At 60.2% G+C, this 21,153-nt stretch overlaps 1 protein-coding gene across 1 annotated transcript in view; it reads left to right on the plus strand.

Annotated features, from left to right (window-relative positions):
- The window catches only part of ZNF423 (zinc finger protein 423), a 207,433-nt gene extending 186,661 nt beyond the window's left edge, over positions 1–20,772 (plus strand). Inside the window, exon 6 of the mRNA XM_069456477.1 lies at positions 20,732–20,772. Coding sequence (XP_069312578.1) covers positions 20,732–20,761 — 30 coding nt within the window. The 3' untranslated portion in view covers positions 20,762–20,772. The remainder of the gene's footprint in view (positions 1–20,731) is intronic.
- The last annotated feature ends 381 nt before the right edge of the window (positions 20,773–21,153 follow it).

Genomic DNA, 21,153 nt, shown 5'->3' on the forward strand with positions numbered 1-21,153 from the left:
GGGGCGGGGGCAGCTCTGCCCGCCAGCCCAGCTGTCTCCGGATCCCGCGGGCGCCTCTGTGCCCGCAGACGCTGGGCATGGATGATGCCTCCTTCTCCCCTTCCCCAGAGCCTCGCTGCCTCCTGTTCTTCATCGCACAGGGGACGTACGTGTGAGGGGACATGTGGCTTTCCAGCCACACGGGACTGGGCCAGGACAGTGGACAGGCCCCCCTGAATCAGACGAGGCGCAGTTGTGAGTGACAGCCTGCGGCCCGGGTCTCTGTCATCGGCCTGGCCACTTCGCGCATCGTCTAGCACAGCCTGCGGATCAGGGGCTCTCCTCCCCGTTTACAGATGTAGAAACTGAGGCTCTGAGAGGTTAAGGGATTTGCCCAGGGTCACTAACCAATGGCAGAGCCACATGCAAAGCCAAATTATCTCTGCCACCGAGGCAAACAGAAACCCTCCAAAGTTTAAATAAATTGCCATTTATATGAGCTAATAGATTTAAATGAGGCCTGCAGTGCTGAACTATAAAAAGCCTTTGTTGTCAGGGGACCCAGAAACTATTTTAGTAGTTGGGCCAAGCAGGTAGCACAAGTAGCAGTAACAGGGGATGCAAAAAAATTGCTCCTGGGTGAGCCCAGGTGGGAACGCCGTGGGCTGTCGGGGGGCAGCGCCTGCGCGTGGCCGCGTTTGCGAGGCCGGAGCTTGAGGCCGGGACCTGCAAACCCTGTTGGCTGCAAATGAGCAAGAGGGCGGGTTCGGCGCATGCTGGGCTTGGGGAGAAGAAGGCTTAGTTCTAGTCGTGGAGACACCGATTTCCTAAGACTCCAAGCTTCCTGGTGCTGCCACCTCCCTCCCCTTTACGGCAACTGGGACTTGCTTGGTGCTTTCCCGGGCACGGAGCCTTGAGCTAGAGAAAGGTCCCTTTAAAGGTGGCACTTCTGGCATCTCCGAGCTGGTGGGGGCCAACTGCCTGGGCACCTCTGAGTTCATGGCAGGTGCTTGTGTGCGCGCACACACACACACACATACACACGCATGCACACACACTCACACACGCGTGTACACACAGACCTCCTTGATGGGGCTGGGCTGGGGGAGTGGCGGGTCTGCCCCGTGCCCTGGAATCTCGACTCCCTCGTTGACAAAGCCGGGGTCTGCAGGAAGCGATTCCGTGAGCCGGGCCCGCGGTGGCAAAGCGGCCAGCCCGGCGTTGAGCGGGCGCATTTAAAGGATTAGCTCACGCTGTTTGCTTGTGTGTGCCTAATCACGCCGCTTCCAGCTAAATGATTACAATTGACCAAAACCTGAGCTGGGTGTTCTAACAAGCAGCCCAGAGCCCCTCCGACGGGGTGAGCCAGGCCCTGCCAGCCCGGACCCCAGTACCCAGCCACGGGCTCTCCGCACGACAGGGGCCAGTCTGAGTTCCCTTGGGACCCTCCCTTCCCGGCCCTGAGAGCATTCGACTCTTCCCTGATTCCATCGTTCGTTTATCACACACTTACCGAGAACCTGCTGCTGGTGTCGTCGTGGGGGCCTGGGACAGAGCTGGGCGCAAGGACACGGGGCCCCTGTTCTCACGGAGCTGACGTTCCCTGGGAGACACCGATGATAAGTCAGTAAGTACGTGAACTGGGTAATTTCAGATTGTGACATTTTGAAGACAGTAAAACACTGTCGTGACAGAGGTGGCGTGTGTGTGTGTGTCGAGGCAGGGGCAGGGAACATGAGGCTGACACTCAGATCGGGTGCTCAGGAAAGGCTGGCATTTCAGCTGAGTCCTGAGAGTGGAGGACGAGCCAGTGTGGGGCAGAGCTGAAGGGACCCTGCAGGGAAGGGGAGAGCCAGTGCAAAGCTCCTGGGGCACCGACAGACAGATGTGGGGTGTCCAAGAAACGGAACAAGGGGCCGGAGGGGACAAGGTGACGGCAGCTTCCTGCTGGCATCGTTCTTGCCCTGTACGCGGCGGGATCAGGACAGGGCTTCCCAGAGCACACGCACCTGCAAGTCCCTTCTTTTCACTCGTAGCCCAGCTCACGTGGTCCCTTCCCTGAAGCCCTCCCCGGTCCTCCCCCCTTTGGCTTCTCCAGCCCTTGCTTTAATCCCCCAGCCCCTCTGCCAGTAGGGATTGTAAGCAAGTGCGTCTACACCCGCTTCCCACGCGATGTGTTTTTGACGGTGAAGACCCCCTCGTCCATCCACCCGTCACCAAATGTTTTACCGTATTTTTTGAGCTCCTGGAGAGCAGGAAGGAGAACACAGACGAGGAAAGGAGAGAGGAGGAGGCTGCGCTCCGCAGGTTCTGGGAGGCCATCTTTTAAAGTCCCGGGTCCTTACAAGATGGGTAACCGGGAGCCGGTTTCCTTGCCTCTTTGTGCTGCTGCTGCCAGATCCAGCCAGATAATTATAACTGATAATAATTAAAAATTAAAAGTGCTCTAGGCACATGCTTAGCATTTGACTCTGGCTGTGCTTTCTGTGAGTAGCAGCATCTTCCTTTTTCCTGCTGCAGAGACGGCCCGGTGCTTGCCACCCCGAGGTCCTTGCCACCCCGACCACTGCGGGAGGCTGGCCCAGCCGCGCGGTTGAGGGTGGGGACAGGGAGGCGCCTGACGACACCCAGCGGTGGTCCCGGGAACGAGGACCTGTCGCTCGCACCGAAGTCTGCCGGGAGCCCGGGAGGGCTGAGGGCTCCACTGGCTGCCGCCCCACCCAGGCCACCACTCCCCCATTATGTCCCATTGCAGACGTCACACCTCTCTGGGCTCAGTGTCCTCCTGTTAAACAGGGTGAGACCTGCTGTCTCGGGTTGCCGTGAAGGTCAAGGGTTCGCACGCGTGAAGCACTTTAGAGCGCTGAGAACATGGTGGTGACTATAGCACGTTCCAGTAGGATCGCTTTGTGGTTCCCGCCTTGCCCACTAGGGCAGGAGCCGGAGCCTAGCACGGCTGCTGGTCTGCTCCACGTGGCGCCCAGCACGGCCGCAGGTCCGCTCCGCGTGGCGCCCAGCACGGCCGCAGGTCCGCTCCGCGTGGCGCCCAGCACGGCCGCAGGTCCGCTCCGCGTGGCGCCCAGCACGGCCGCAGGTCCGCTCCGCGTGGCGCCCAGCACGGCCGCAGGTCCGCTCCGCGTGGCGCCCAGCACGGCCGCAGGTCTGCTCCACATGGCGCCGCGGTATGGCAATGCCATGCCCATACTGTGCAGCCCACAGCCTGGCTTCAAGTCCCAGCCCTGCCACCAAGCAGCTCTGTGCCGTGAGCGAGTCGCCGGCCTTCTCTGGCCTCAGGACTCTGGGGGTGGTGACAGCCCCTTCTTTGCTGGGTACTGGGCGGGGGGCGGCAGCCGTGGTGTCTGAACAGCCCCAGGTCCGGCTGAGAGTGAGGGGTGATGCGCGTCAGCTGCGGTTGTCACTGTCACAGCGTGGTCTGGACACGCGGGGGCTCTCGTTCCCTCTTCACTGACTCAGTCGTGTAGATGTGCTCAGCGTAGCCCACAAGCGTTTACTGAGCGCCTACTGTGTACCAGGTGTGTGCAGGTGCTGGGCCACACCGAGGCCTAGACTAAGCCCTGGGTTGGAGGAGGGAGCGGTGAGCTGGTGAGGACAGTATTTCGTACGCGTTTGTGGAATGTAACCCGTGTGGTGTGGTGTGGTGTGGTGCTGCCTCGCACCAGGCATGCCGCACACTAACTATAACAACCGCTGCACAGGAGCGAGCCCTCCTGCTGGGCCCCTGCGTGGCATTACAGGGGCACCGTGGGACCTGGGCTGCGCCCTTTGCCCCCTGTGAGTTGCTGTTTCTGGGCACGGTCGGTCTGTGTCTCTGAGCCTTGGTTTGTTCACTGTTGCGTGCACCAAGGCCCTTCCGCCTGCAGTAGAGTTGTCCTCACCACCATCGTCGTGATGTGACAGCATTTCCCAAGCGCTCACAGGGGACTGTGACGTGAGCGTGCCCTCCTTGCCACAGACGGGCAAGCTGAGGCTGCCGGGGCGGAGCTGGCAGCCCGGGCGCTCTGACGCGAGGGTCTGTGTTCGTAGTCCCCGGGCTGAGGCAGTGGGCTCAGAGATGCTCTCACAGCCCTTAGGAGCCGGGGCGGGTCTCTGAGTGCCGGGGCCGGGCGGGCCTCACCTCCTAGCGAGGGAAGCGCTCAGAGGGTGCCGCGGAGGCTGCACCCAGCTCCCGGGGCGTGAGGCTGTCTCTGCTCCGGGCAGCCCTGGGAGCGCTGGTCACCACGGAGGAGCAGTGAGGCGCAGACAGTGCCAGCTGTGCTCAGATGCCCTCCTGGGCCCGGGGGTCAGGCTGCCTGAGCAATGAAGTGTGCAGAGGCCCAGGTGGGGACTGAGGGTGAGCCCACCCCCAAGGCCCGGCTCCGGGCAGAGATGGCACTTGGAATCGGCCTCGGGCTGCCCGTCTACTCATTGGAGCCTGTCGTTCATGCCCTAGGGCGGGGGGCCGACCAACTTTAGAGGGGCACCATGCCATCGTGACAGATGGGCACGGGGGAGCTGCCAGGAGCTGCCAGGAGCCTCGAGCCGGCGGCCATTGTGTGTGCCGCCCTCGCCGGCGCTGTCTCAGCTGGGACCAAATGCCTTCAGTTTCTTAGTAACAACGACAATACTAGTAACAGTGGGCGCCACATTGGTTCAGCGTCCGCAGAGGTTTGCACCGTACAAAGCCCTGCCCCGCCTCGACTTAGACAAAGAGGGGACATGGTACCGGGAAGACACAGGCTTTGGGGACCGGAGGGTGTGAATCCCAGAGTTGCTTCTTGATAGCCGTAGGACCCCGGCCATGTGGCCTCCCCTCTTGGTGACTCACCATCCTCACCTGGACAATGGGCCACCAATGCCTCTCTTGGAGGGTTACCGTGGGGACGCGACATAAGGTTTATGAGTCATTGAGCACGTTGCCCGGTGCCTGAGGGGGGCCACATGGAGGTGGCAGCGTGGGGGTGGAGCTGGTAGAGTTGATGTTGGTGTTGCCGTGTCACTTTCACAGGTGGCAGGAGCAGGCTCAGAGAGGTGAAGGCACCGGTGTGGTGGCAGGGCTGAGCCTGCGCCCCTGGCGGAGAGAGGTGAGGAACAGCAACGACAGGCACTAGGGAGCCTTTGGCGTTGATTTTTCCTATTTTATCCTCAGGGCAAACCTGTGAAAACAATGCTGTTATTATATTATCCCCATTTCACAGATGGGGAGATGGAGGCATAGCTAGGCAGTGGCAGAGATGGGACCTGAACCCAGGCAGCCTGGCCCCGCAGCCTGAGCCTCCAACCATTGCCCTGGTAGCAGGGGCAGGCTGTTTGTGTTGTGAGCCACCCGTGTGACGCCCACCTCTGCATGCGGCAGTCTGTCTTCCCAACTTGCTGGGAGCAGGCTGGCTGCCTCCAGCCAGGGTGCCGGGCTCTGGCGTGGCTGCGGCTCCTGGCCCCCTCAGCAAGAGACCAGGTACTCTCTCAGCGGAACCCTGCGTTGCGCCCTTTGGTCAAGCAGGAACAATTACTAATGACATTTAGAAGGAAATTAATGATGAGAAATGCAAGTTGGCATTTCGGGAGCACCGGTCGGCAGCCGCACGTCAGCACGCACGGGAGAGTCAGGGGCTGGGGGCCAGGCGTGGAGAGGAGCGGGAGGAGACGGCAGAAAATTAATTTTGCTGTGTCAACAGCGCACGTGGGTCTACTCGCCCTGCTTCTGAAGTTCAGACAAAATCAAACGTGCGCAGGCTGGGGCCTGTCCAGGGCTGCAGTGAGAGTCACTGTGTGGCTGTAGTTTGGGTGAGGGCAGGTGACAGCTTCAGTTTGGCGTCTCCTTTAGCTGGCACCTGGGGACAGCGAGAGGGAAGGAGGTAGCAGTCCTAGGACCGGGCCACGTGGGCTGAAATCCAGATGCACCTCTTACCAGCTGGATGACTTAGCAAGCTGCTCTGCCTTCTGAGCCTCAGTTTCTTCGTCAGTAAAATGGGGACAACTGGGAGAAGCAAAGATAATATATGAAGAGCAGGTGGCCCCGTTTCTGGCACGTAGCAGGAGTCCAGTTTGTGGTAGCTGTTACCGTATCTCACGGATGGATTTTAAGGTACAGAACGTTGTTCATCACAACACCTCTTAAGTCGGAGCACCTCCTTTGTGCGTCATGGTGTAATTGGTCGTACTTTTTGTTCTTTGTGATACATCAAATACTGGAGCATCTTATGCTCTTTGGCGTCTTAGAGGAGACAGTGTGGTGCTGGCGGGAGTGTGGTGAGGGTGGGAGGAAGCGGGATGGTGAAGTTGTCTGGGGTAGGGGTGGGTTCCCGGTGGGGTACGGGAGCATCCAGAATAATCTCGCCCAGTCTGCCCTCACACAGCGGGCAGGGGACACACGCACGGTCGCCGCACCGTTGAGCACTTTTACGGAGTGGAGTGTGAAAACACACAGCCTGGGGACTGCGGAACCTTTGGGTGGCCGTCCCTGTTTCAAAACAGGGAGGTTTCCTATACTTATAATGGCTAAAATTTATCTAGTGCTTATTAAGTGCCAGACATTGTTCTCCACACTTTTATGCGTTAGGACATCCAGTCCTCACCGTGCCGCGAGCTACGGTGAGCCAGCTCCCTGCAGCCGCCAGCCCCGGGTTCTGTTCTCTTCCCCCCACACCACATGGCCAGACGTCTTGATTTTTCTACCGATCAGACTGGGCGGCCCCTGGACCACAGTCCTGGGTGGCAACAATCGGCTGCCCCCTTTGAACACGGGGATGTGCTCCTGGTTCAACTCAGCCCCCACCCGCTCTACCTTACCTGGTTCGTTACCCACCTGGGCCCTGAGTCTGTGGCCCCTCTCGAAACACCGTACAGTTTGCAAATACGTCTCACTGATGCCTCAGCAGCCTGGGCCACCAGAGGCGCCCTCTGCCCATGCTGCAGACTTGGGAACCGAGCCCTGGGACCCGGCTGGCAGGGACAGGTGGAGCCCATGGTGGGAGTGGGGTAGATTCTACCCGTTCGGGTGTGAGTGCTGGAGCAGAAGGGGAGCAAGTGAGGCTCCCTGCTTCCCTCTCAGGGACCAGCTCCCCCGCTGAAGCCAGACCCAGGTGCGCAGTCCAGACGGTGGCATCACTGACCTGCGGCACCGTCTCTTCCCCCATCCCTGCTCTGGAAGTTGCCACATCAAAAAGGGGGGCTCATCCATGTCTGAGTTGATAGTCATGGCAAAACCGTGTGGTTAGCATCAGCTGTTTAGCATTTAATGTGTTGTAGAACCTTTTATATATGTTATCTAACTTGAGGCTCATAACAAGTCTATGAGGTAGATATTATTAGTTCCACTTTTCAGGTGAGTAAATGGGTACTTAGAGCAATGAAGTGACTTTCCTAGGGTCACAAAGACAGTAAGTAGCCAAGGCAAGGTATGAACTCCAAAACCATTGTCTTCTCACCAGCTCATATACCATCCTACCTACTTATTCATGTACTTATCTTCCTCCCACCATTCATCCATCCACTCACCTACACATTCAGCCATCTACTCATCCATCCATCAATCCATCTATCGTCCACCCATTCATCCTCCCACCCATCTGTCCATCCATGCACCCATTAATCCATCCGTCATCCACCTACCCATCCGTCTACTCACCAATCCATCCACCTATCCACTCATCCATCTTTCAATCCATCCCTTCACTCATCCACTTATTCATCCACCGACCCATCTATCCATCCATCCATCCATCTACCCATCAATCCATCCATCATCTACCCATTCATCCACCCACCCATCTGCTCACCAATCCATCCACCTATCCACTCATCCATCTATCAATCCATCCCTCCACTCGTCCACCTATTCATCCACCCACCCATCCATCCATCAATCCATCCACTCATCCACACATTCATTCACTGACCCATCTATCCATTTACCAGTCTATCCGCCCATCCATCCATCAATCAATCCATCTATCCATCATCCACCCACCCATCCATTCATTCATCCATCTACTCATCATCTACCATCCATCTCTCCATCCATCCAGCTACGTGTTGTTTCACCACCGTCATCCATAGATATTAAGTATGAGGTATGTGCCAGGAACTACAGAGCTTTTATGATGCCTTCCTCATATGCTCTTAATCCCACACTTGACTGTTACCCATCCTTCTCCCCACTTTAAAACTGCATACACCTGAACACACACACACCCCTCTGGTGAGTTGAGTGGGATAGGACACACCAGGGGTACAGAGAACTCTTGGTTTGCCTCATGGAAACCAGTGAGTTCTGCCTGGGGGCGGAAGGGAAGGCAGACGGCCGACCCACCTGGGCATGGTGGGGCAGGTGTCTGGCAGTGGCAATGTGCCCACAGTGTGGCTGGAGGCTGAGTGCGTGCGAGAGCAGACAAGGCATTTGAGGCTGGGCCGCAGTGTCCTTCAGCCCCATCAGTGGGGACAGCTTCTAAGGAGCAGGCAACCCATGGGGCCCTTCCTTTCTGGGTGGCAGGATCCCCCTTTGCCATTCGTTTTGTGCCTGGCAGGACTCTCTCTCTGGACTGGCAAGGGTGTACGCCTATGTGTTTCACAAGAACCGTTGCGATCATAAAATGTCATTGGTCTCAGCTGTAGTTTTGATCACTGGTGCATGCGTACAATTCATCACAGCAAATTAGGCCCATCTTCAGAACTTCTGCCCTGCAGCCGGGGGGTCTGTCAGCAAGGGGGGCTGGCCGTGCGGGCTCCGGGAGCCATTCCGGGGGACACTGGCCGTGTTTTCTGAGGAGGAGCACCTCCGAGCATCTGCCAGAACAGCCCTCTATCTGCAGGGGTTGCATTTCTAGAAATGTTGAGGATGCAGGAAAGTTTTCGTTTTAACAAAAACTTGGAAGACAGTAGAAACGGATATGATCCGAGTTTCCTTGTATCATTTACAGATCCTAAACGCACCGGGTCAGTTCGGGGACCCGGACATACGTGTTCCGTGTAATCAGTGACCGCATGACCCGGATTCCCCGGTGCAGTCCTGATGGCGAGCGCTCCGCCCAGCTCTTGGCTGTTTGTCCTCATCGTCCGTTTGTGCAATGTGATGATTCGATGTGGAGCTCGCTTTTCTCATCACATTTTGATGAATAAATATTTAAAGTGGCAGAGCCCACGTGGAGTCAGGAGGCATCAAGGGGGAAATGCCCTCTTACGTTAGGTTTTTCCAACGTGGCAAAATAGTTAACGTGTGGGGGCGTGGCTTGGCTCCCCCCGCCTCCCCCTGCCCTGCAGTGCCAGGGAGAACACGGACACGCCCCCAGCAGCCTTCCAAACCCTGGAGGCCCCCATCCCTGGGCCTGTCAGTGACTGCAGGTGAGCGCCGTGCAGCGTGCGTCAGGCCCACATACGCAGGGGGAAGAGCCGCCCAGTCCCAGGGGGCTCTTAAGGTCGGCTGCTCTTCTGCGGCCTGGTGCTGGGAGCCGTGCTGCTGACTGTAGTGGTCAGCTCCAGTGACAGAGGAAGCCCCTTGTGTCATGGGCATGGAGAAGGTCGTGAGCCAGTGCCAGCTGTCGCTTGGCAGGTGGCGTGTTGTCCCCTGGAAGCGGAAGCTCCTTCCCACCCCGCTGAGGGCTCCATGGGCTGCTGTGGTCTGTGCGACTTCCAGCCCCAGCACCCAGCACCCAGGGGTGAGCTACTGGTGCAGAAGGCGACCCCTCTGCCCTCACCTGCCCTGCTCACCCAGCATCCTGCCAGCCTGTTTCTGACTGTGATGGAACACACAAGATTTACCGTCTTAACCGTGTTTCAGTGTACGGGTCGGTGGGTTAGGGCCATTCACTCGTGCAGCCCTCCCCACCACCCACCTTCAGGGCTTTCTCTTCTTCCCCAGCAGAAACGCCACCCCGCTCCCCCTCCCCCAGCCCCGGCAGCCACCAGTCCGCTTTCTGTCTCTATGAACTTGACTATTCTGGGGCCCTCACAGGAGAAGAATCATACGATATTTGTCCTTCTGTGATGGCTTATCCCACCTAGCATAATGTCCTCAAAGGCTCCCTCTCACTTTTAAGAAACAAGTATAACAAGACCTGGGCAGGGCAGGGCAAGGGGACGGGAGGGCGACTGTATTTCTTCTCTTCTCTCCCTGACCCTGGAAGTGGAGGCTTGGCTTTGCCGCAGTAGCTTGCAGGCTGCCATTTCAGAAATATCTGCCGAGTTTTTACCAAGTTTGGACTCTGAGCCAACACCAGGGGTCCAGCGGAGAGCCGAGAGACCAGGTCCCTGCCCCATGGAGCTTGGGCTGTAGCAAGGGCGGTGGCCGTGATGGGTGAGCAACCAGGTGGCTGCAGGTTGAAGAACGTGCTTGCGGGCAAGGTCTGCAGGTGCAGAGTGACGGCGGGAGGGGTGGCCACTGATGGCGGGTGCGAAGGCCAGTCCAAGGGGGTGGCCTCAGGTGAGAAGCAGCGCTGGGAGGACTGGGGTGTGGGGCAGCAGTCCTGGTAGCGGGCGTGGCCGCTGGGAGGGCGTGTCCAGGGAGCTGGCAAGGACGTGCGGCAAGGACGTGCGGCACCAGAGCTTGTGGGCTGTCTGCGCCACGGCCAGGGCTCTGGGTGTGTTCTGGGTGGGTTGGGGCCCCCTGGGGAGTTCAGGCAGAGCCTCTTCGCGGAGACAGCCTGGACCGCGCTTCTCATGGCCACTTGGTTTTCTCAGCTTCGTTTTGCTAGGAAGGGGCTTCCAAGGGGCCTCCGGTCCTGGGCAGGTGGGGCTGTGGGCGGGATCGCAGTGGTGCTGTGCTCAAGGGACAGGTTAGCCACGCGGGTCGGGGCAGAGGCCACAGCAGCGGTAACCAGCCCCTGGCCACTTTGCTGCATGTCTTCGGGACTGTGTGTTGGGGGCATGTGTGTGGGACTGCGGGGTACCCGTGAGATTGCGTGTGAGAGGGACTATGGGGTGTCTGTGAGTGCGTGTGTGTGTGTGTGTGTGCGCGCGCGTGTGCGGGCGGGGGAGGGGCTGGGGGTGCCTCGTGAGTGGAGCCCTGCCTGCCATGCTGCCATCCTGAGCACCCCGAGGGGCTGTCCCCACAGTGCCTGCTCTCTCTCTTTCTCCCGTGGGACACCGTGGGAGCTGGATGGGGGACTCTCAAGTCCTTTGAAAGCAGGGAGGGTGAGGGGGGAAACTAGGATGCAACTGCGTGAATGGGGTCATGTGACAAACTGCTGCCGAGCTCAGCGGACCAGCCGTGAGGCAGCCCTGCCTTCCAAGGACCAGAGAGTCCCCAGCTCCCACGGTGTCCCTCGGGGTGCTCAGGAAGGCGGCATGGTGAGGCTGCGCTCTCTTACGATGCGCACCCACCTTCCCACACACCTGCACACTCACAGAGACGCCAGGGCTCCCGTGTGGCTCTAGGGAGGATGGAAGGTTCCAGTATCCCTGCATGCTCCTTGGTTTTCCAGGTTTGTCAGCATCTGGTGCGCCCGGAAACACTCAGGCCGGCTGGGCAGGACATGGCCACAGGGCAGCGGTGCCCAGGCTGTGCGGGCGCTTCTGGCCTCAACAGACTTTATTTTCTGCCCTCCATCCTCTTCTCTGGAACGTGACGGTGCCACCTCCCTCGTCCCGTCCCCTCGGATGAGCTCTCGACGTAACACCGAGCCATCTGCTGCCTGGTGGCACTGTTCCTCGCCTCCCCTGGAACGTGTTCGGGGCACCTTGAGGCCGTCACGAACGCAGACACCTCAAGTAGCCCGGGGGCCAGATCTGACCCGCAGACAGGTTTTGAGTAACCTGCGTAGTGCTTCAAACATCAAGAAAGTTTCTATTACAAAAATTTAGATTTCCAGTTTCCTTACAAAACCAGAAGCTCTGGTGACACGGGGCCCACAGTCATCGCCTGGAGCCGGCAAGTGCTGCCCCTTTTAGACGAAGCTTGTGCCTTCCTGTCCCACACCGGGCCTGGGCCACACTGGTGTGAACCCCACAGCACCGGCCCTAAGCTCGGGGCCCCGTCTGGACGCGCAGCGCCCTGCGGCCAGAGTCCCTGTGGCCAGAGTCCCTGCAGCCAGAGTCCCGCCCCTGCAGACAGATCCCGGATTCATCTGCTCTTTGTCATCACGTAAACGTTCCCTGAGAGTTTGCTGTCCTCACAGACAGGCTGCTTCAGTCTTCCCGGGTGTCCCACGAACCTGACCTTCTTTGACCCACCCTAAGCTACTAAGCGCAGGGAAGAGGGAGCCCCGCTCTTCCTCTCGGGAACCCAGCCGCCCAGTGCTGCTTGTCCTGGAGTCCCCTCCGCCTGGGGCCGCTCCCTCGCATTCCTGGCCCCGCCGCGTCAGGCTTAGGCTCCTTGAGGGCAGGGCCCATGTCGGAATCCTGTCTGCAATGGCCTGTCCCCTGGGGCCTGGTTCCAGGCAGGCGCTTGGCTGGTGTGGTTAGAGTGGACGTCACAGTAGGCCACGAGGGTGACGAGACCGGTGTACCATTCCTCCCCAGGAGGGGCTACAGGACTCCAGACTGAGAGCCGGGTGTACCAGTGACCTCCCGGTCCTGAGTCCTGAGTCGGCAGCTACCCTGTCCCCCACGTGCTTAGCCACTGGGACCGCCACCCCTCTTTGGAGAAACAGCAGCAGCGGCGGCCACAGTAGCTCAGGCCTCGGAGTCCGGTGTGGCCTGTTGCCCAGGAGGGCAGATCTCTAAGCAGCCCTGGAAATATTTCATCTCCTTTGCTTGTGACAACAGCCGTAAAACTCTTTCTCCCTGCGCGGAGGCTGTGTGAAGGCGCACGCTCGCCTGCGACTGCTGGGGCGCGGACTGACGGCCGTTTGCATTCTGAAGTGCAGTTCCCCGGAGTCCTCTGTCCCTCCGGGCAGGTGTCATTAGCTCCCTTGTTTTGTTGGGTGGCTCTGAGTGGGAGCCTGTTTACAGGCCAGGTTCCTAATAGGAGGTTTCAGTTCCCTCCTAATAATCTATTCTCCGGTGGGTTTTATTTCCAAAGCACGGCAGTACAGAACCTGCGCCCCTGGGAGTTTACTGGGCTTTTTTTTTTTCATGATATTTTCTCCCACGTTTTTACTCGAGGGAAGATGTTTCCTGCTCCTGGAACTGCCTGTTGACCAGGCCACCCGCTTTGGTCTTTTGCGTCCTGGGTGCTGCAGGGACTGGCGAGAGAGGGTTCTGAGAGGGACAGGGACACTCCTGCCCGCCTGAGCTCTGTAGAGCAGCCCGGAGAATAAGAGAAAGCCGGGTCCAGTCGGCCCTTTGGAGTCTGAGTCCGAGGCTGTTTGGACGTGGCTCTTCCTCGAATGTCCCCCCAGGTGACTCTCGGGTCCCTGAGTCCGCTTCTGCTCTTGGTTCTGCAGGAAAGCAGCAGACTCCCGCCCCCACCCAAAGCCAACCCCCTTGCTCCCTGGAAGCTGGAGTCTCCCTCTAGGCCAGGAGTTCCGGATGGATTGAGGCTGTCACACGAGACAGCTTCCCTGGCTGAGCGAGCGGCGACGCTCACTTCCTGCTGCTCCGGAGTGGCAGACGACAGGCTGTCTCGCTGTCTGGGAGGCTCGGACGGGGAAACCTCACGCACGTCCCGGCACACCCGGGCGCTGCCACTCTCCTTCTGCCTTGTAGGACGTCCCGGGCTTTGTCCCCGGCCAGTGTGTCACCAGCTTCACCCTGATGCCACGGATGGGTGTCACTTGCACACGGGCAAACCTCGCCTTGCCCTCTGTGTGGATGGGGCGGGTGGTGGCTTGCTGCGTGGGGGCCACTGGGGATGGGAGCACAACCACGTCACAACCCCGGGCCCCGGGGGAGTGGCTGCGTCACCGGGCAGGCATTTAGAGGGAACCTTGGCTATCACTCACTCCTAATTTTAATGACGTGCATTAGCTAAATTGTGTGCTGAGTATTCATTCGGCGCTGTTTATGGTGCGCTCTCGAGCACGCTCACTGTTTGTCAGCAGTGCAAACCAGCGAGCATGCGAGCCTTTAAGACAGGCCATCTGTTCGTCTTAGACCCTTGGACGATTGTCAAACACTTCTAAAAATAAGTGCTCGCAAGCAGAGAGGGCTGCCCAGGTGACACACAGCAGACAGGGGAGGCAGGGCAGCCTGCCTCGGCCCCTCCCCGAAGGGAAAGGCGTGAAGGGTGTTGGGGGGCAGGGAGGGCTTGGGAGGGAGCGGAGGGAGGGAGCCGGGGGATGAAGGGCACGGAGGCCCTGCTGATCAGCCGTTTTGGGTGGAGGGGTGAGCTTCTCCGTGTGTCTTGCCTCTCGTGTAACTCCACAGCTCAAATACCTTCAATGGCTCCCCATGGCCCAGAGTTAAGGGCAAGCTGCCCGTCTGGCACCAAGGAGCCTCATCAATAAGGCCCCCGCCTTCCTTTCCAGGCTTGTCTCCATGGCACACACCCCGCGCTGCTGCCAAGCTGAATTATTCATTGTTCCCCCAACATATGCTGCACTTTTTCACATTTCACAAGCAGAACGGTACCATGGCGGGGAGTGGGCTCCGCAGACGGCCGGCCGGGGTGCAGGCCCGGTGCTGACGTTACCAGCTGCAGGGCCTGAACCTCTCTGTGCCTCAGTTTGCTCATCTGTAAAACAGGGATGACAACGGTATTTAACTGACAGGGCTGTCACGAGAGGTAATGAGTTCATATAAGTGAAGCGTTGGGAGTGGTGCCTGGCACACAGTGAGCCAGTGATAAACATTAGCCATGATCATTCTCAGTGTTATTCACACCTGCCTGCTGTCGCCGTGGCTCGTTCTGCCTGGAAAACCATCTCCTCGTGCACACAGACGTACACACCGGGTGCAAATCCTGACCCCCACTGTCCTGCAAGGGCAGCTGGGAGGCCACCTTCTTCCTTAAGCATGTCCCGATCAGACGTCCTCTCTGCTTCGTGCTGTGTGTGAAATCCCACCCGCCTGTGGCCGTGGCTTGGGAAGGGTCGGGGTGGGCCTCGCCAGCCCTGCTCTGCCCTCCGCAGAGCCAGGCGCCCTGTCTGCTGAGCGAGCAGAGAGCAGAGCCGCACTGCGGCCCCCTCACTCAGACACGGCTGTGGTTCTAGCCTGAAGGATCCACCTCCCCCCACCCCCCACCCCGGGAAAAGAGTCTCCCCGTGGCTAAGGCAGGGTCTCGGACTTGGCCTTGCTCCCGGGGAAAGCTGGTTGTATAGCCAGCCGTGCGAGAGCCACTATGGCCGGAGCCCACCAGGGAGTGGCCCGGTGGCGGGCAGTATGGAGAAGGAAGATCGGCCACCACCTCGTCCCCATCCAGAAACCAGAGGCGGGCGTCGTGCAGGGCGGGGTGGAGGCTGCTGGCTCTGCAGGCGGCGGGAGAGCAGCGTGGCGGCGGGGGAGGGGGGCGTCCTGGGCGCGGGGCTGAGCGTTCCTGTGTCGTAACATGCCACGGGCACTCAGGGCCAGACCCAGGGCTTGGCTCCCAGGGGTGAGTCCTTTTTCTGCCTCTTTAGGGTCTTCAGGGTCTGATTCTGGCCACTTTCACCGTGGAACCGTGAGCCCCTCAAGGGAGCGGGCGGGGGGCCCCCACTCTGCCAGGGCCCAGCTCAGGGCAGGGCCGGGAGGGGGTGAGGCAGGGACTCGGGGACGTCTGTGGGAGAAATGAATGAGTGGGGGAGTGCACCCCCCTCCGTCCCCCACACGCCTCCCCGAGGCTCCCTCCTCGACAGACACGCCACCGTGTTCCCGAGGGCAGGGTGGGCCGGGGAGACACGGTGTGAGGGTGCAGAGGTTCTAGCCAGGGGGCCGTGGGGAGGGGTGGGGAGGGAGGGTGCTTTAGCTAATGCCTGCTGCCCCAGGGGCAGGGCCATCCAGGGTGGGACACCTCAGGAGCATTCTTGAGCTCTCGCCAGCCCTTGGGACACACAGGGAGGGGAGGGCCACTAAACCTCTGTGAGGCCCCCACCGTGAGCCCCAACCGTGTTTAGTCCGGGGTTCCAGCAGGGAGACAACTGTCCCTCTGTCACACAGCACCAGTCTATTCAGGAAGACCACCATGGACCACCTCCAAAACCCAGAGGTCGGGGAACTTGCTCAGGGCCACGTGGCTGGTACGTGGCAGAGCCAGATTCACACCCAGGACTTGGGCTTCCTGGCTACCCGTGGTCACCCAGGGCAGTGGCTGGCACCAGTGGGGCATTTGCTAAGGGCCAGGGAGTTGCTGGGACTCTACAGGCATTGTCACCAGAGTAGCTGGAACACAGGCAGGCAGCTAATGACAATGTCCGAGAGCGACCTGCAGTGTGGAGAAACCCTCCGGCCCACGCCTGTGCATCCTCGGGTGCTTGGAGAGGCTCTTGTTGCTTCCTCCTGCCAAGCACCAGCACCTCCTGTCTCTCCCACCTGACGGCGTGGTGGGTGGGTGTCAAAGGAAGACCAAGCAGGGTCCTAGGCCTAGGGAGGGAGTGAGCCGGAGCTTGGGAAGCAATCCCGGGCCGCAGACTAGGGAGGGCACGCGGGGTGCGTGCTGGTGACTGAGCTGTGGGCACGGAGGTGGGCTGGGCCAGGGCTGCCTCCTGGGCTGGTGACACCAGACTCGGACCCCCCTGAACTCCACCGGCCTGTTCAGGTGTGTGCTCTGGGAAGGACGGTCTGGCCGCAGGCCCTGCTCCTGGCACTGCTCCCGCTGTGCCCCCGATGTTACCCTGCGCTGGGTTCGGGACCAGGATCATCTTGCTGCTGAAGTCCCAGCAACGAGCATAGTGGCTGTCACCCAGCAGGCATCCAATAAAAATGAATGAATGAGTGAACACCTGTGTACGTGGATGCTGGCCTTCTTTCCCCCCAGAGGCCCAGGGTGTGACGGGGAGCAGGCAGGGCTCCTTTCGTGGGTCTCGCGGACCCCAGCTAGGCCTCTAGTCCCCAACACTGGCAGCAGGCAGATTCTGTGCCAGCTCCCAGGCCACCCCCTAACCCATCGCTGACTGAGTCCCTGGGGCAGATGGCCCCGTGCGCCAGGCGAGGCCGCGCTAGAAACCTCCGCCCGGAGAGCGCGCGAGCCCTGGGGAGGACGGATGGAGGCCGCGCCGCCCCTCCCGACTGGGTTTTATCCCGCTCACCTGCTCCTCTGCCCACACCTGTGTCTCCTGGCAGGCAGCACGGCCGCACGGATGCCAGCCCCCCAGGCACTTGCCAGGCCTTCCCTGTCCCCCACCCCCAGCCTTCGTGGTGCCGGGAAGTGTTCATCTGCGAGGTCGGTAGCGTCTTTAAAAAACGATTTTCTTCCTTCTCTGAAGGGGCTAAATATAGCACAGGCACAAACAGAGAAACGGGCGTGAAGGCAGAAGGCCCCGCGAGAGGCAGCCAGGCCGAAGGAGCTCTGCAAGGGGGCTCGGCGGTCCTGCCTGTCCCCCGAACCGTGGCTGCCGGCCGGAGGGGAGGGGCTGCAGGCCCTTGTGGGGTTACTGAACGGGGCCGCTCGCAGGGGCTGGCCAGAGTGGCTCGGGGCACAGGTGTTGGGTGATCGGTGAGTCCCAGGGACAGGGCTCCCAGCCACCCTCTGTGCCCTTCAAGAGGCTGCCCGTGGCCTGTGGAGGAGCTGATGCCCTCCTCGGCCGAGCCCCTGGGCTCCCCAGCACGTCCCCCCAACCCACACATACGGGGTCGCTGTGACCAGTTCCCTAGCTGAGCTGCCATCTGCACCATTAATCCCACAAATATCGGGGTGTCTGTGTGTCTCACCCACCGCATCAGGTCCTGCAAGGGTTGGGTCCAGCTGGAGTCCCCCCTACACCTCGCTGCGCCTGGCCCAGAGCATCCAGGAGGTGCTCAATAACATAGAATAACACAGTGCTGAGTGAAGTCTGCTGCCTGCTCCCCTCAGGGCATCGAGGTTTGACGTTTCCATCTGCTGTGACATCCTGGGCTTTTGTTCCTGTAACAATACTTCAGGGAAGAAAGTTGTATCCTCTTGTCTCAGAACCCTCTATGAGGAAGTTCTTTCTTGAGTCTAACCTAAGAACCACCTGCTACTGCTCCTGCAGCAAGAAGGCCCACTGTTGCGTTTCCCTGAGAAGGGGCATTTATTCTCGTGTTTTCCTAACCAGTGGCCCCAGGCTTGGGTTTCTGCTGCCGGGATTTCCGTGCCAGCCTCCTGGGTGAGCCGGCGTGGACCACGTGTCTCACACGAGCAGCTTCATCACCCAGAGATCCCCAGCACCTCCTTCCCCCGTGTCGGCGGGGGTTGGTCCTCGAGGATTTCATGGAGATCAAACATCATCTTTGGTCCTCTGCAGACTTTGGAGCGAAGTCCACGTTCGTGGGGACTTGGCCTCCACCGTCCAAGTCCACAGGCCCCCCAGCCTTTGTGTCCCGCTGTGCGGGGACCCCCACTGGTGCCCTATGTGGCGTATCTATCCAGGCTCCGCACCTGGTGCTGTTCCAGCCACTCGGAATGCCCTCCCCCTCTCCACGTCTGTGTCCTGCCCATTTATTCCTTCATTTTTCCGTTGATTCATTCAGAAATGTTGCCTGAGTGTCTACTTTGTGCAGGGCCCTAGGAACTGTAATTTAAAAACAGGAAAAGAGCCGCCCTTGTCTAACGTCCCTTCTCTTCCTCCTCCCCATCCTCCCACGAGTAAATAGGGCCTGGCCGCGCTCAGATAGGAGGGGCTGTGACTGGCCTTTGGCGGGGTGGGGAAGCGAGACCTGCAGGTCACTCCTGGGCAGCTGTGCCTGCCGTGTCACCGCCGGGCACGGGAGCCCCAGGGTCTGGTCGGGACACAGCGTGCCCAGTGCTGGTCCGGGTGCCGGGGGGCCGGGGGGAGAAGCGGCGTGGCCTGCCTGCATCTCAGCAGGGGTGCTGGTCTTGCCCTGACGGGTGTGTGCCGCGAGGGGCTGCAGGGGTGGGGAAGAGATCGTGTGCCTAGAGGACTGGGAGAGCAGCTTGGTTGGGAGGGAGGCGAGAGGAGGAGGGAACTGAGTCGGCAGCGGCTGGAGCTGGAAGGAGGCCGTCTGTGTGGGGGGCGGTTCAGCTCCCCACAGGACTGCTGGCCGTCCCTGCACAAGCACAGGGAGAGGCGCCTCGGCTGGAGGGTGCAGGTTCCCATGGAAACCGCCCGCATCCCATCTGTGGCCTCTGGGTCCGTGACACCCCCGACTGAGGTGCCAGGCCGTGCTGGCAGAGTTGCTGCTTGTGTCTGTGCGGAGTGTGGGTGATCCAGGGGCGGGGGTCCCCGTCGGGCTGCGGGGCACTGGGCAGCCCCCTCGTGCGAGCCCCTGTCCCTCTGGGCCTCCAGCGCCCGGTTCCACCCCTCGTGCTGCCGCGCAGGTGACCGCGGGCCAGCAGTTTAGCCTCCCTGAGCCTCCATGTCTCCACCTTGTAAGGCTGCTGTGAGGATCGGAAGGGCCGTCCCTGCACAGCACGGAGCACGCCTGCCAGCCAAGCCCCAGTCACGCGCCTGCCCTCTGGGGCCCACGGAAGGGGGACAGCAGTGGTTGGCACTCTGTGCTGTGGGTGTCGGTGACATCTGCTCCCTGTGGATGGGCCCCCGGGGGCTGCCTCTCCCTGGCAGTGAGCTTGCCGGAGGTGTCGGTGACGTCACCACGGAGGCCGCAGCCGCTGCAGTGCCTGCCGTGGGAAGGGGCTGCCACAGGGGCCTGTGCCAGGAGCAGGCGTGGCCCCAGCTCACCCCGGGCATCCTCTGGCCGCCCTCGCAGCCGGGCCTGGCGCCCAGGAGAGACTCGGCGCCTCTTCTGACCCCTGGTGGTCAGCGCCAGAGCTGCAGGCCACTGCTCCCAGCCCGCCCGCAGCCACCCACCGCGGCCTGGGGTGTCCGCTGGGGCTGCGGAAGAAGCCACCCCTGGGGATCGGCGGTCCTGGGCCACCCCCAGCAGGGCTCCTCTGCCCCTGCTGGACTTCGAGCCCTTTCTCCAGGGGTCATGGGGTGGAGCACCACCTGAGGCTTTGAGGAAATTGGTCTGAATTTAGAACACAAACCACCGAAAGGAAACAAAGACTGGGCTCTCGGATACCAAATCCCACCCCAGCCCCAGCCGCTGGTTCCCATGAGACAGATCAACCCTGCTGGCCCTTTCTGGCCTGCGGGAGGGAGGGGACGCTGTGGGCTGCAGTGACAGGGAAGCGTTCGGCCATAGGGTCCCACCTGGGCTCTGGGTTCCTAGGCAGATTTGGCCAAACTGCACTAGTCCCTCTCTTCTGGCAGGAGCACTGTCACATGACCGAATGGGCAGGTTCCCAGAGCCCCGGGGCAGAGGCTCCTCCCAGCGCCCTTCCTGCTAGGTGACCTGTCCCCTGCCTTGGCTGCGGGCACCTCGGCCGCCTCCGTCCGTGCCCGCTCAGGTGTGTCTTGGCCGGAGAGCTGCACGGCACATCTGCTGTCTCCCTCTGCGGGGCTCAGAGCAGCGACCGGAGGACCGGGAGGGGCTGTGCGGGCAGCCCGCAGGCGGTCAGAGCCGGAGCTTCCTCCTCCATCAGGCTGGAAGGGAGATGGAGAGGCGAACAGGGATGGTTTTCATTCCTGGCATTTCCCCTTTCCCTCCACCTCGCTGGTCCCGTGGTAAGACCTAAATGGTCTTAAAAACAAAAACACAACGCACGGGAGTCCAGGTTGGCAGCCACAGGAGCCGAGCCCCAAGCCCCACATCAACGTGGCGTCTTGGCAGCTGCGTCCCTGGAGCACTTTCTCCTTGTTGCATTTTGTTTTGTAATAATCGCGCCGCTTTTCTGCGGCTCTCGGCTTAGACGCACCGAGTGGGAGGGACGGGCATGCTCTCCATTCTTCTGCCCTCATGCGTGTCCCCTTTCTTGCCTTTGCAGAACCACACGATGAGCCAGCACGCACAGTGAGGGACCGCTCGACAGGACACCTCTCCGCAGAAGGCTTGCCGGAGACGCCGTGGGGAGGGCCATTTGAACATTACATCCAATCAAAGTGTCATTTGCAACCCAGATGTAAAACTCTAATGATTTGGCCACGAGGCGCTGCTATTATAAGCAGCTGGAAATGAATATTAATGGCAGAGATTAAAAGTATTCCATGCTCAGTATTTTTTATTGTCCTGCTACAGCTAGTGTGCTTTTAGAGTTTCCGCCGCAGACTACATTTCTAGAGTTAGAGAAACCCGCTTTTTAAGGCTATTGTCCTTTGTTCCTTCATGTATTATATTGATAGTTTTTAAAAAAGAATTAGTGTGATTTTTTTTCTTTGCTTCTTTTTTTTCTTTCTTGTTTTTCTTTCC

This window comes from Eulemur rufifrons, chromosome 23 (genome assembly GCF_041146395.1).
Source record: "Eulemur rufifrons isolate Redbay chromosome 23, OSU_ERuf_1, whole genome shotgun sequence".
Classification (NCBI taxonomy): domain Eukaryota; kingdom Metazoa; phylum Chordata; class Mammalia; order Primates; family Lemuridae; genus Eulemur; species Eulemur rufifrons.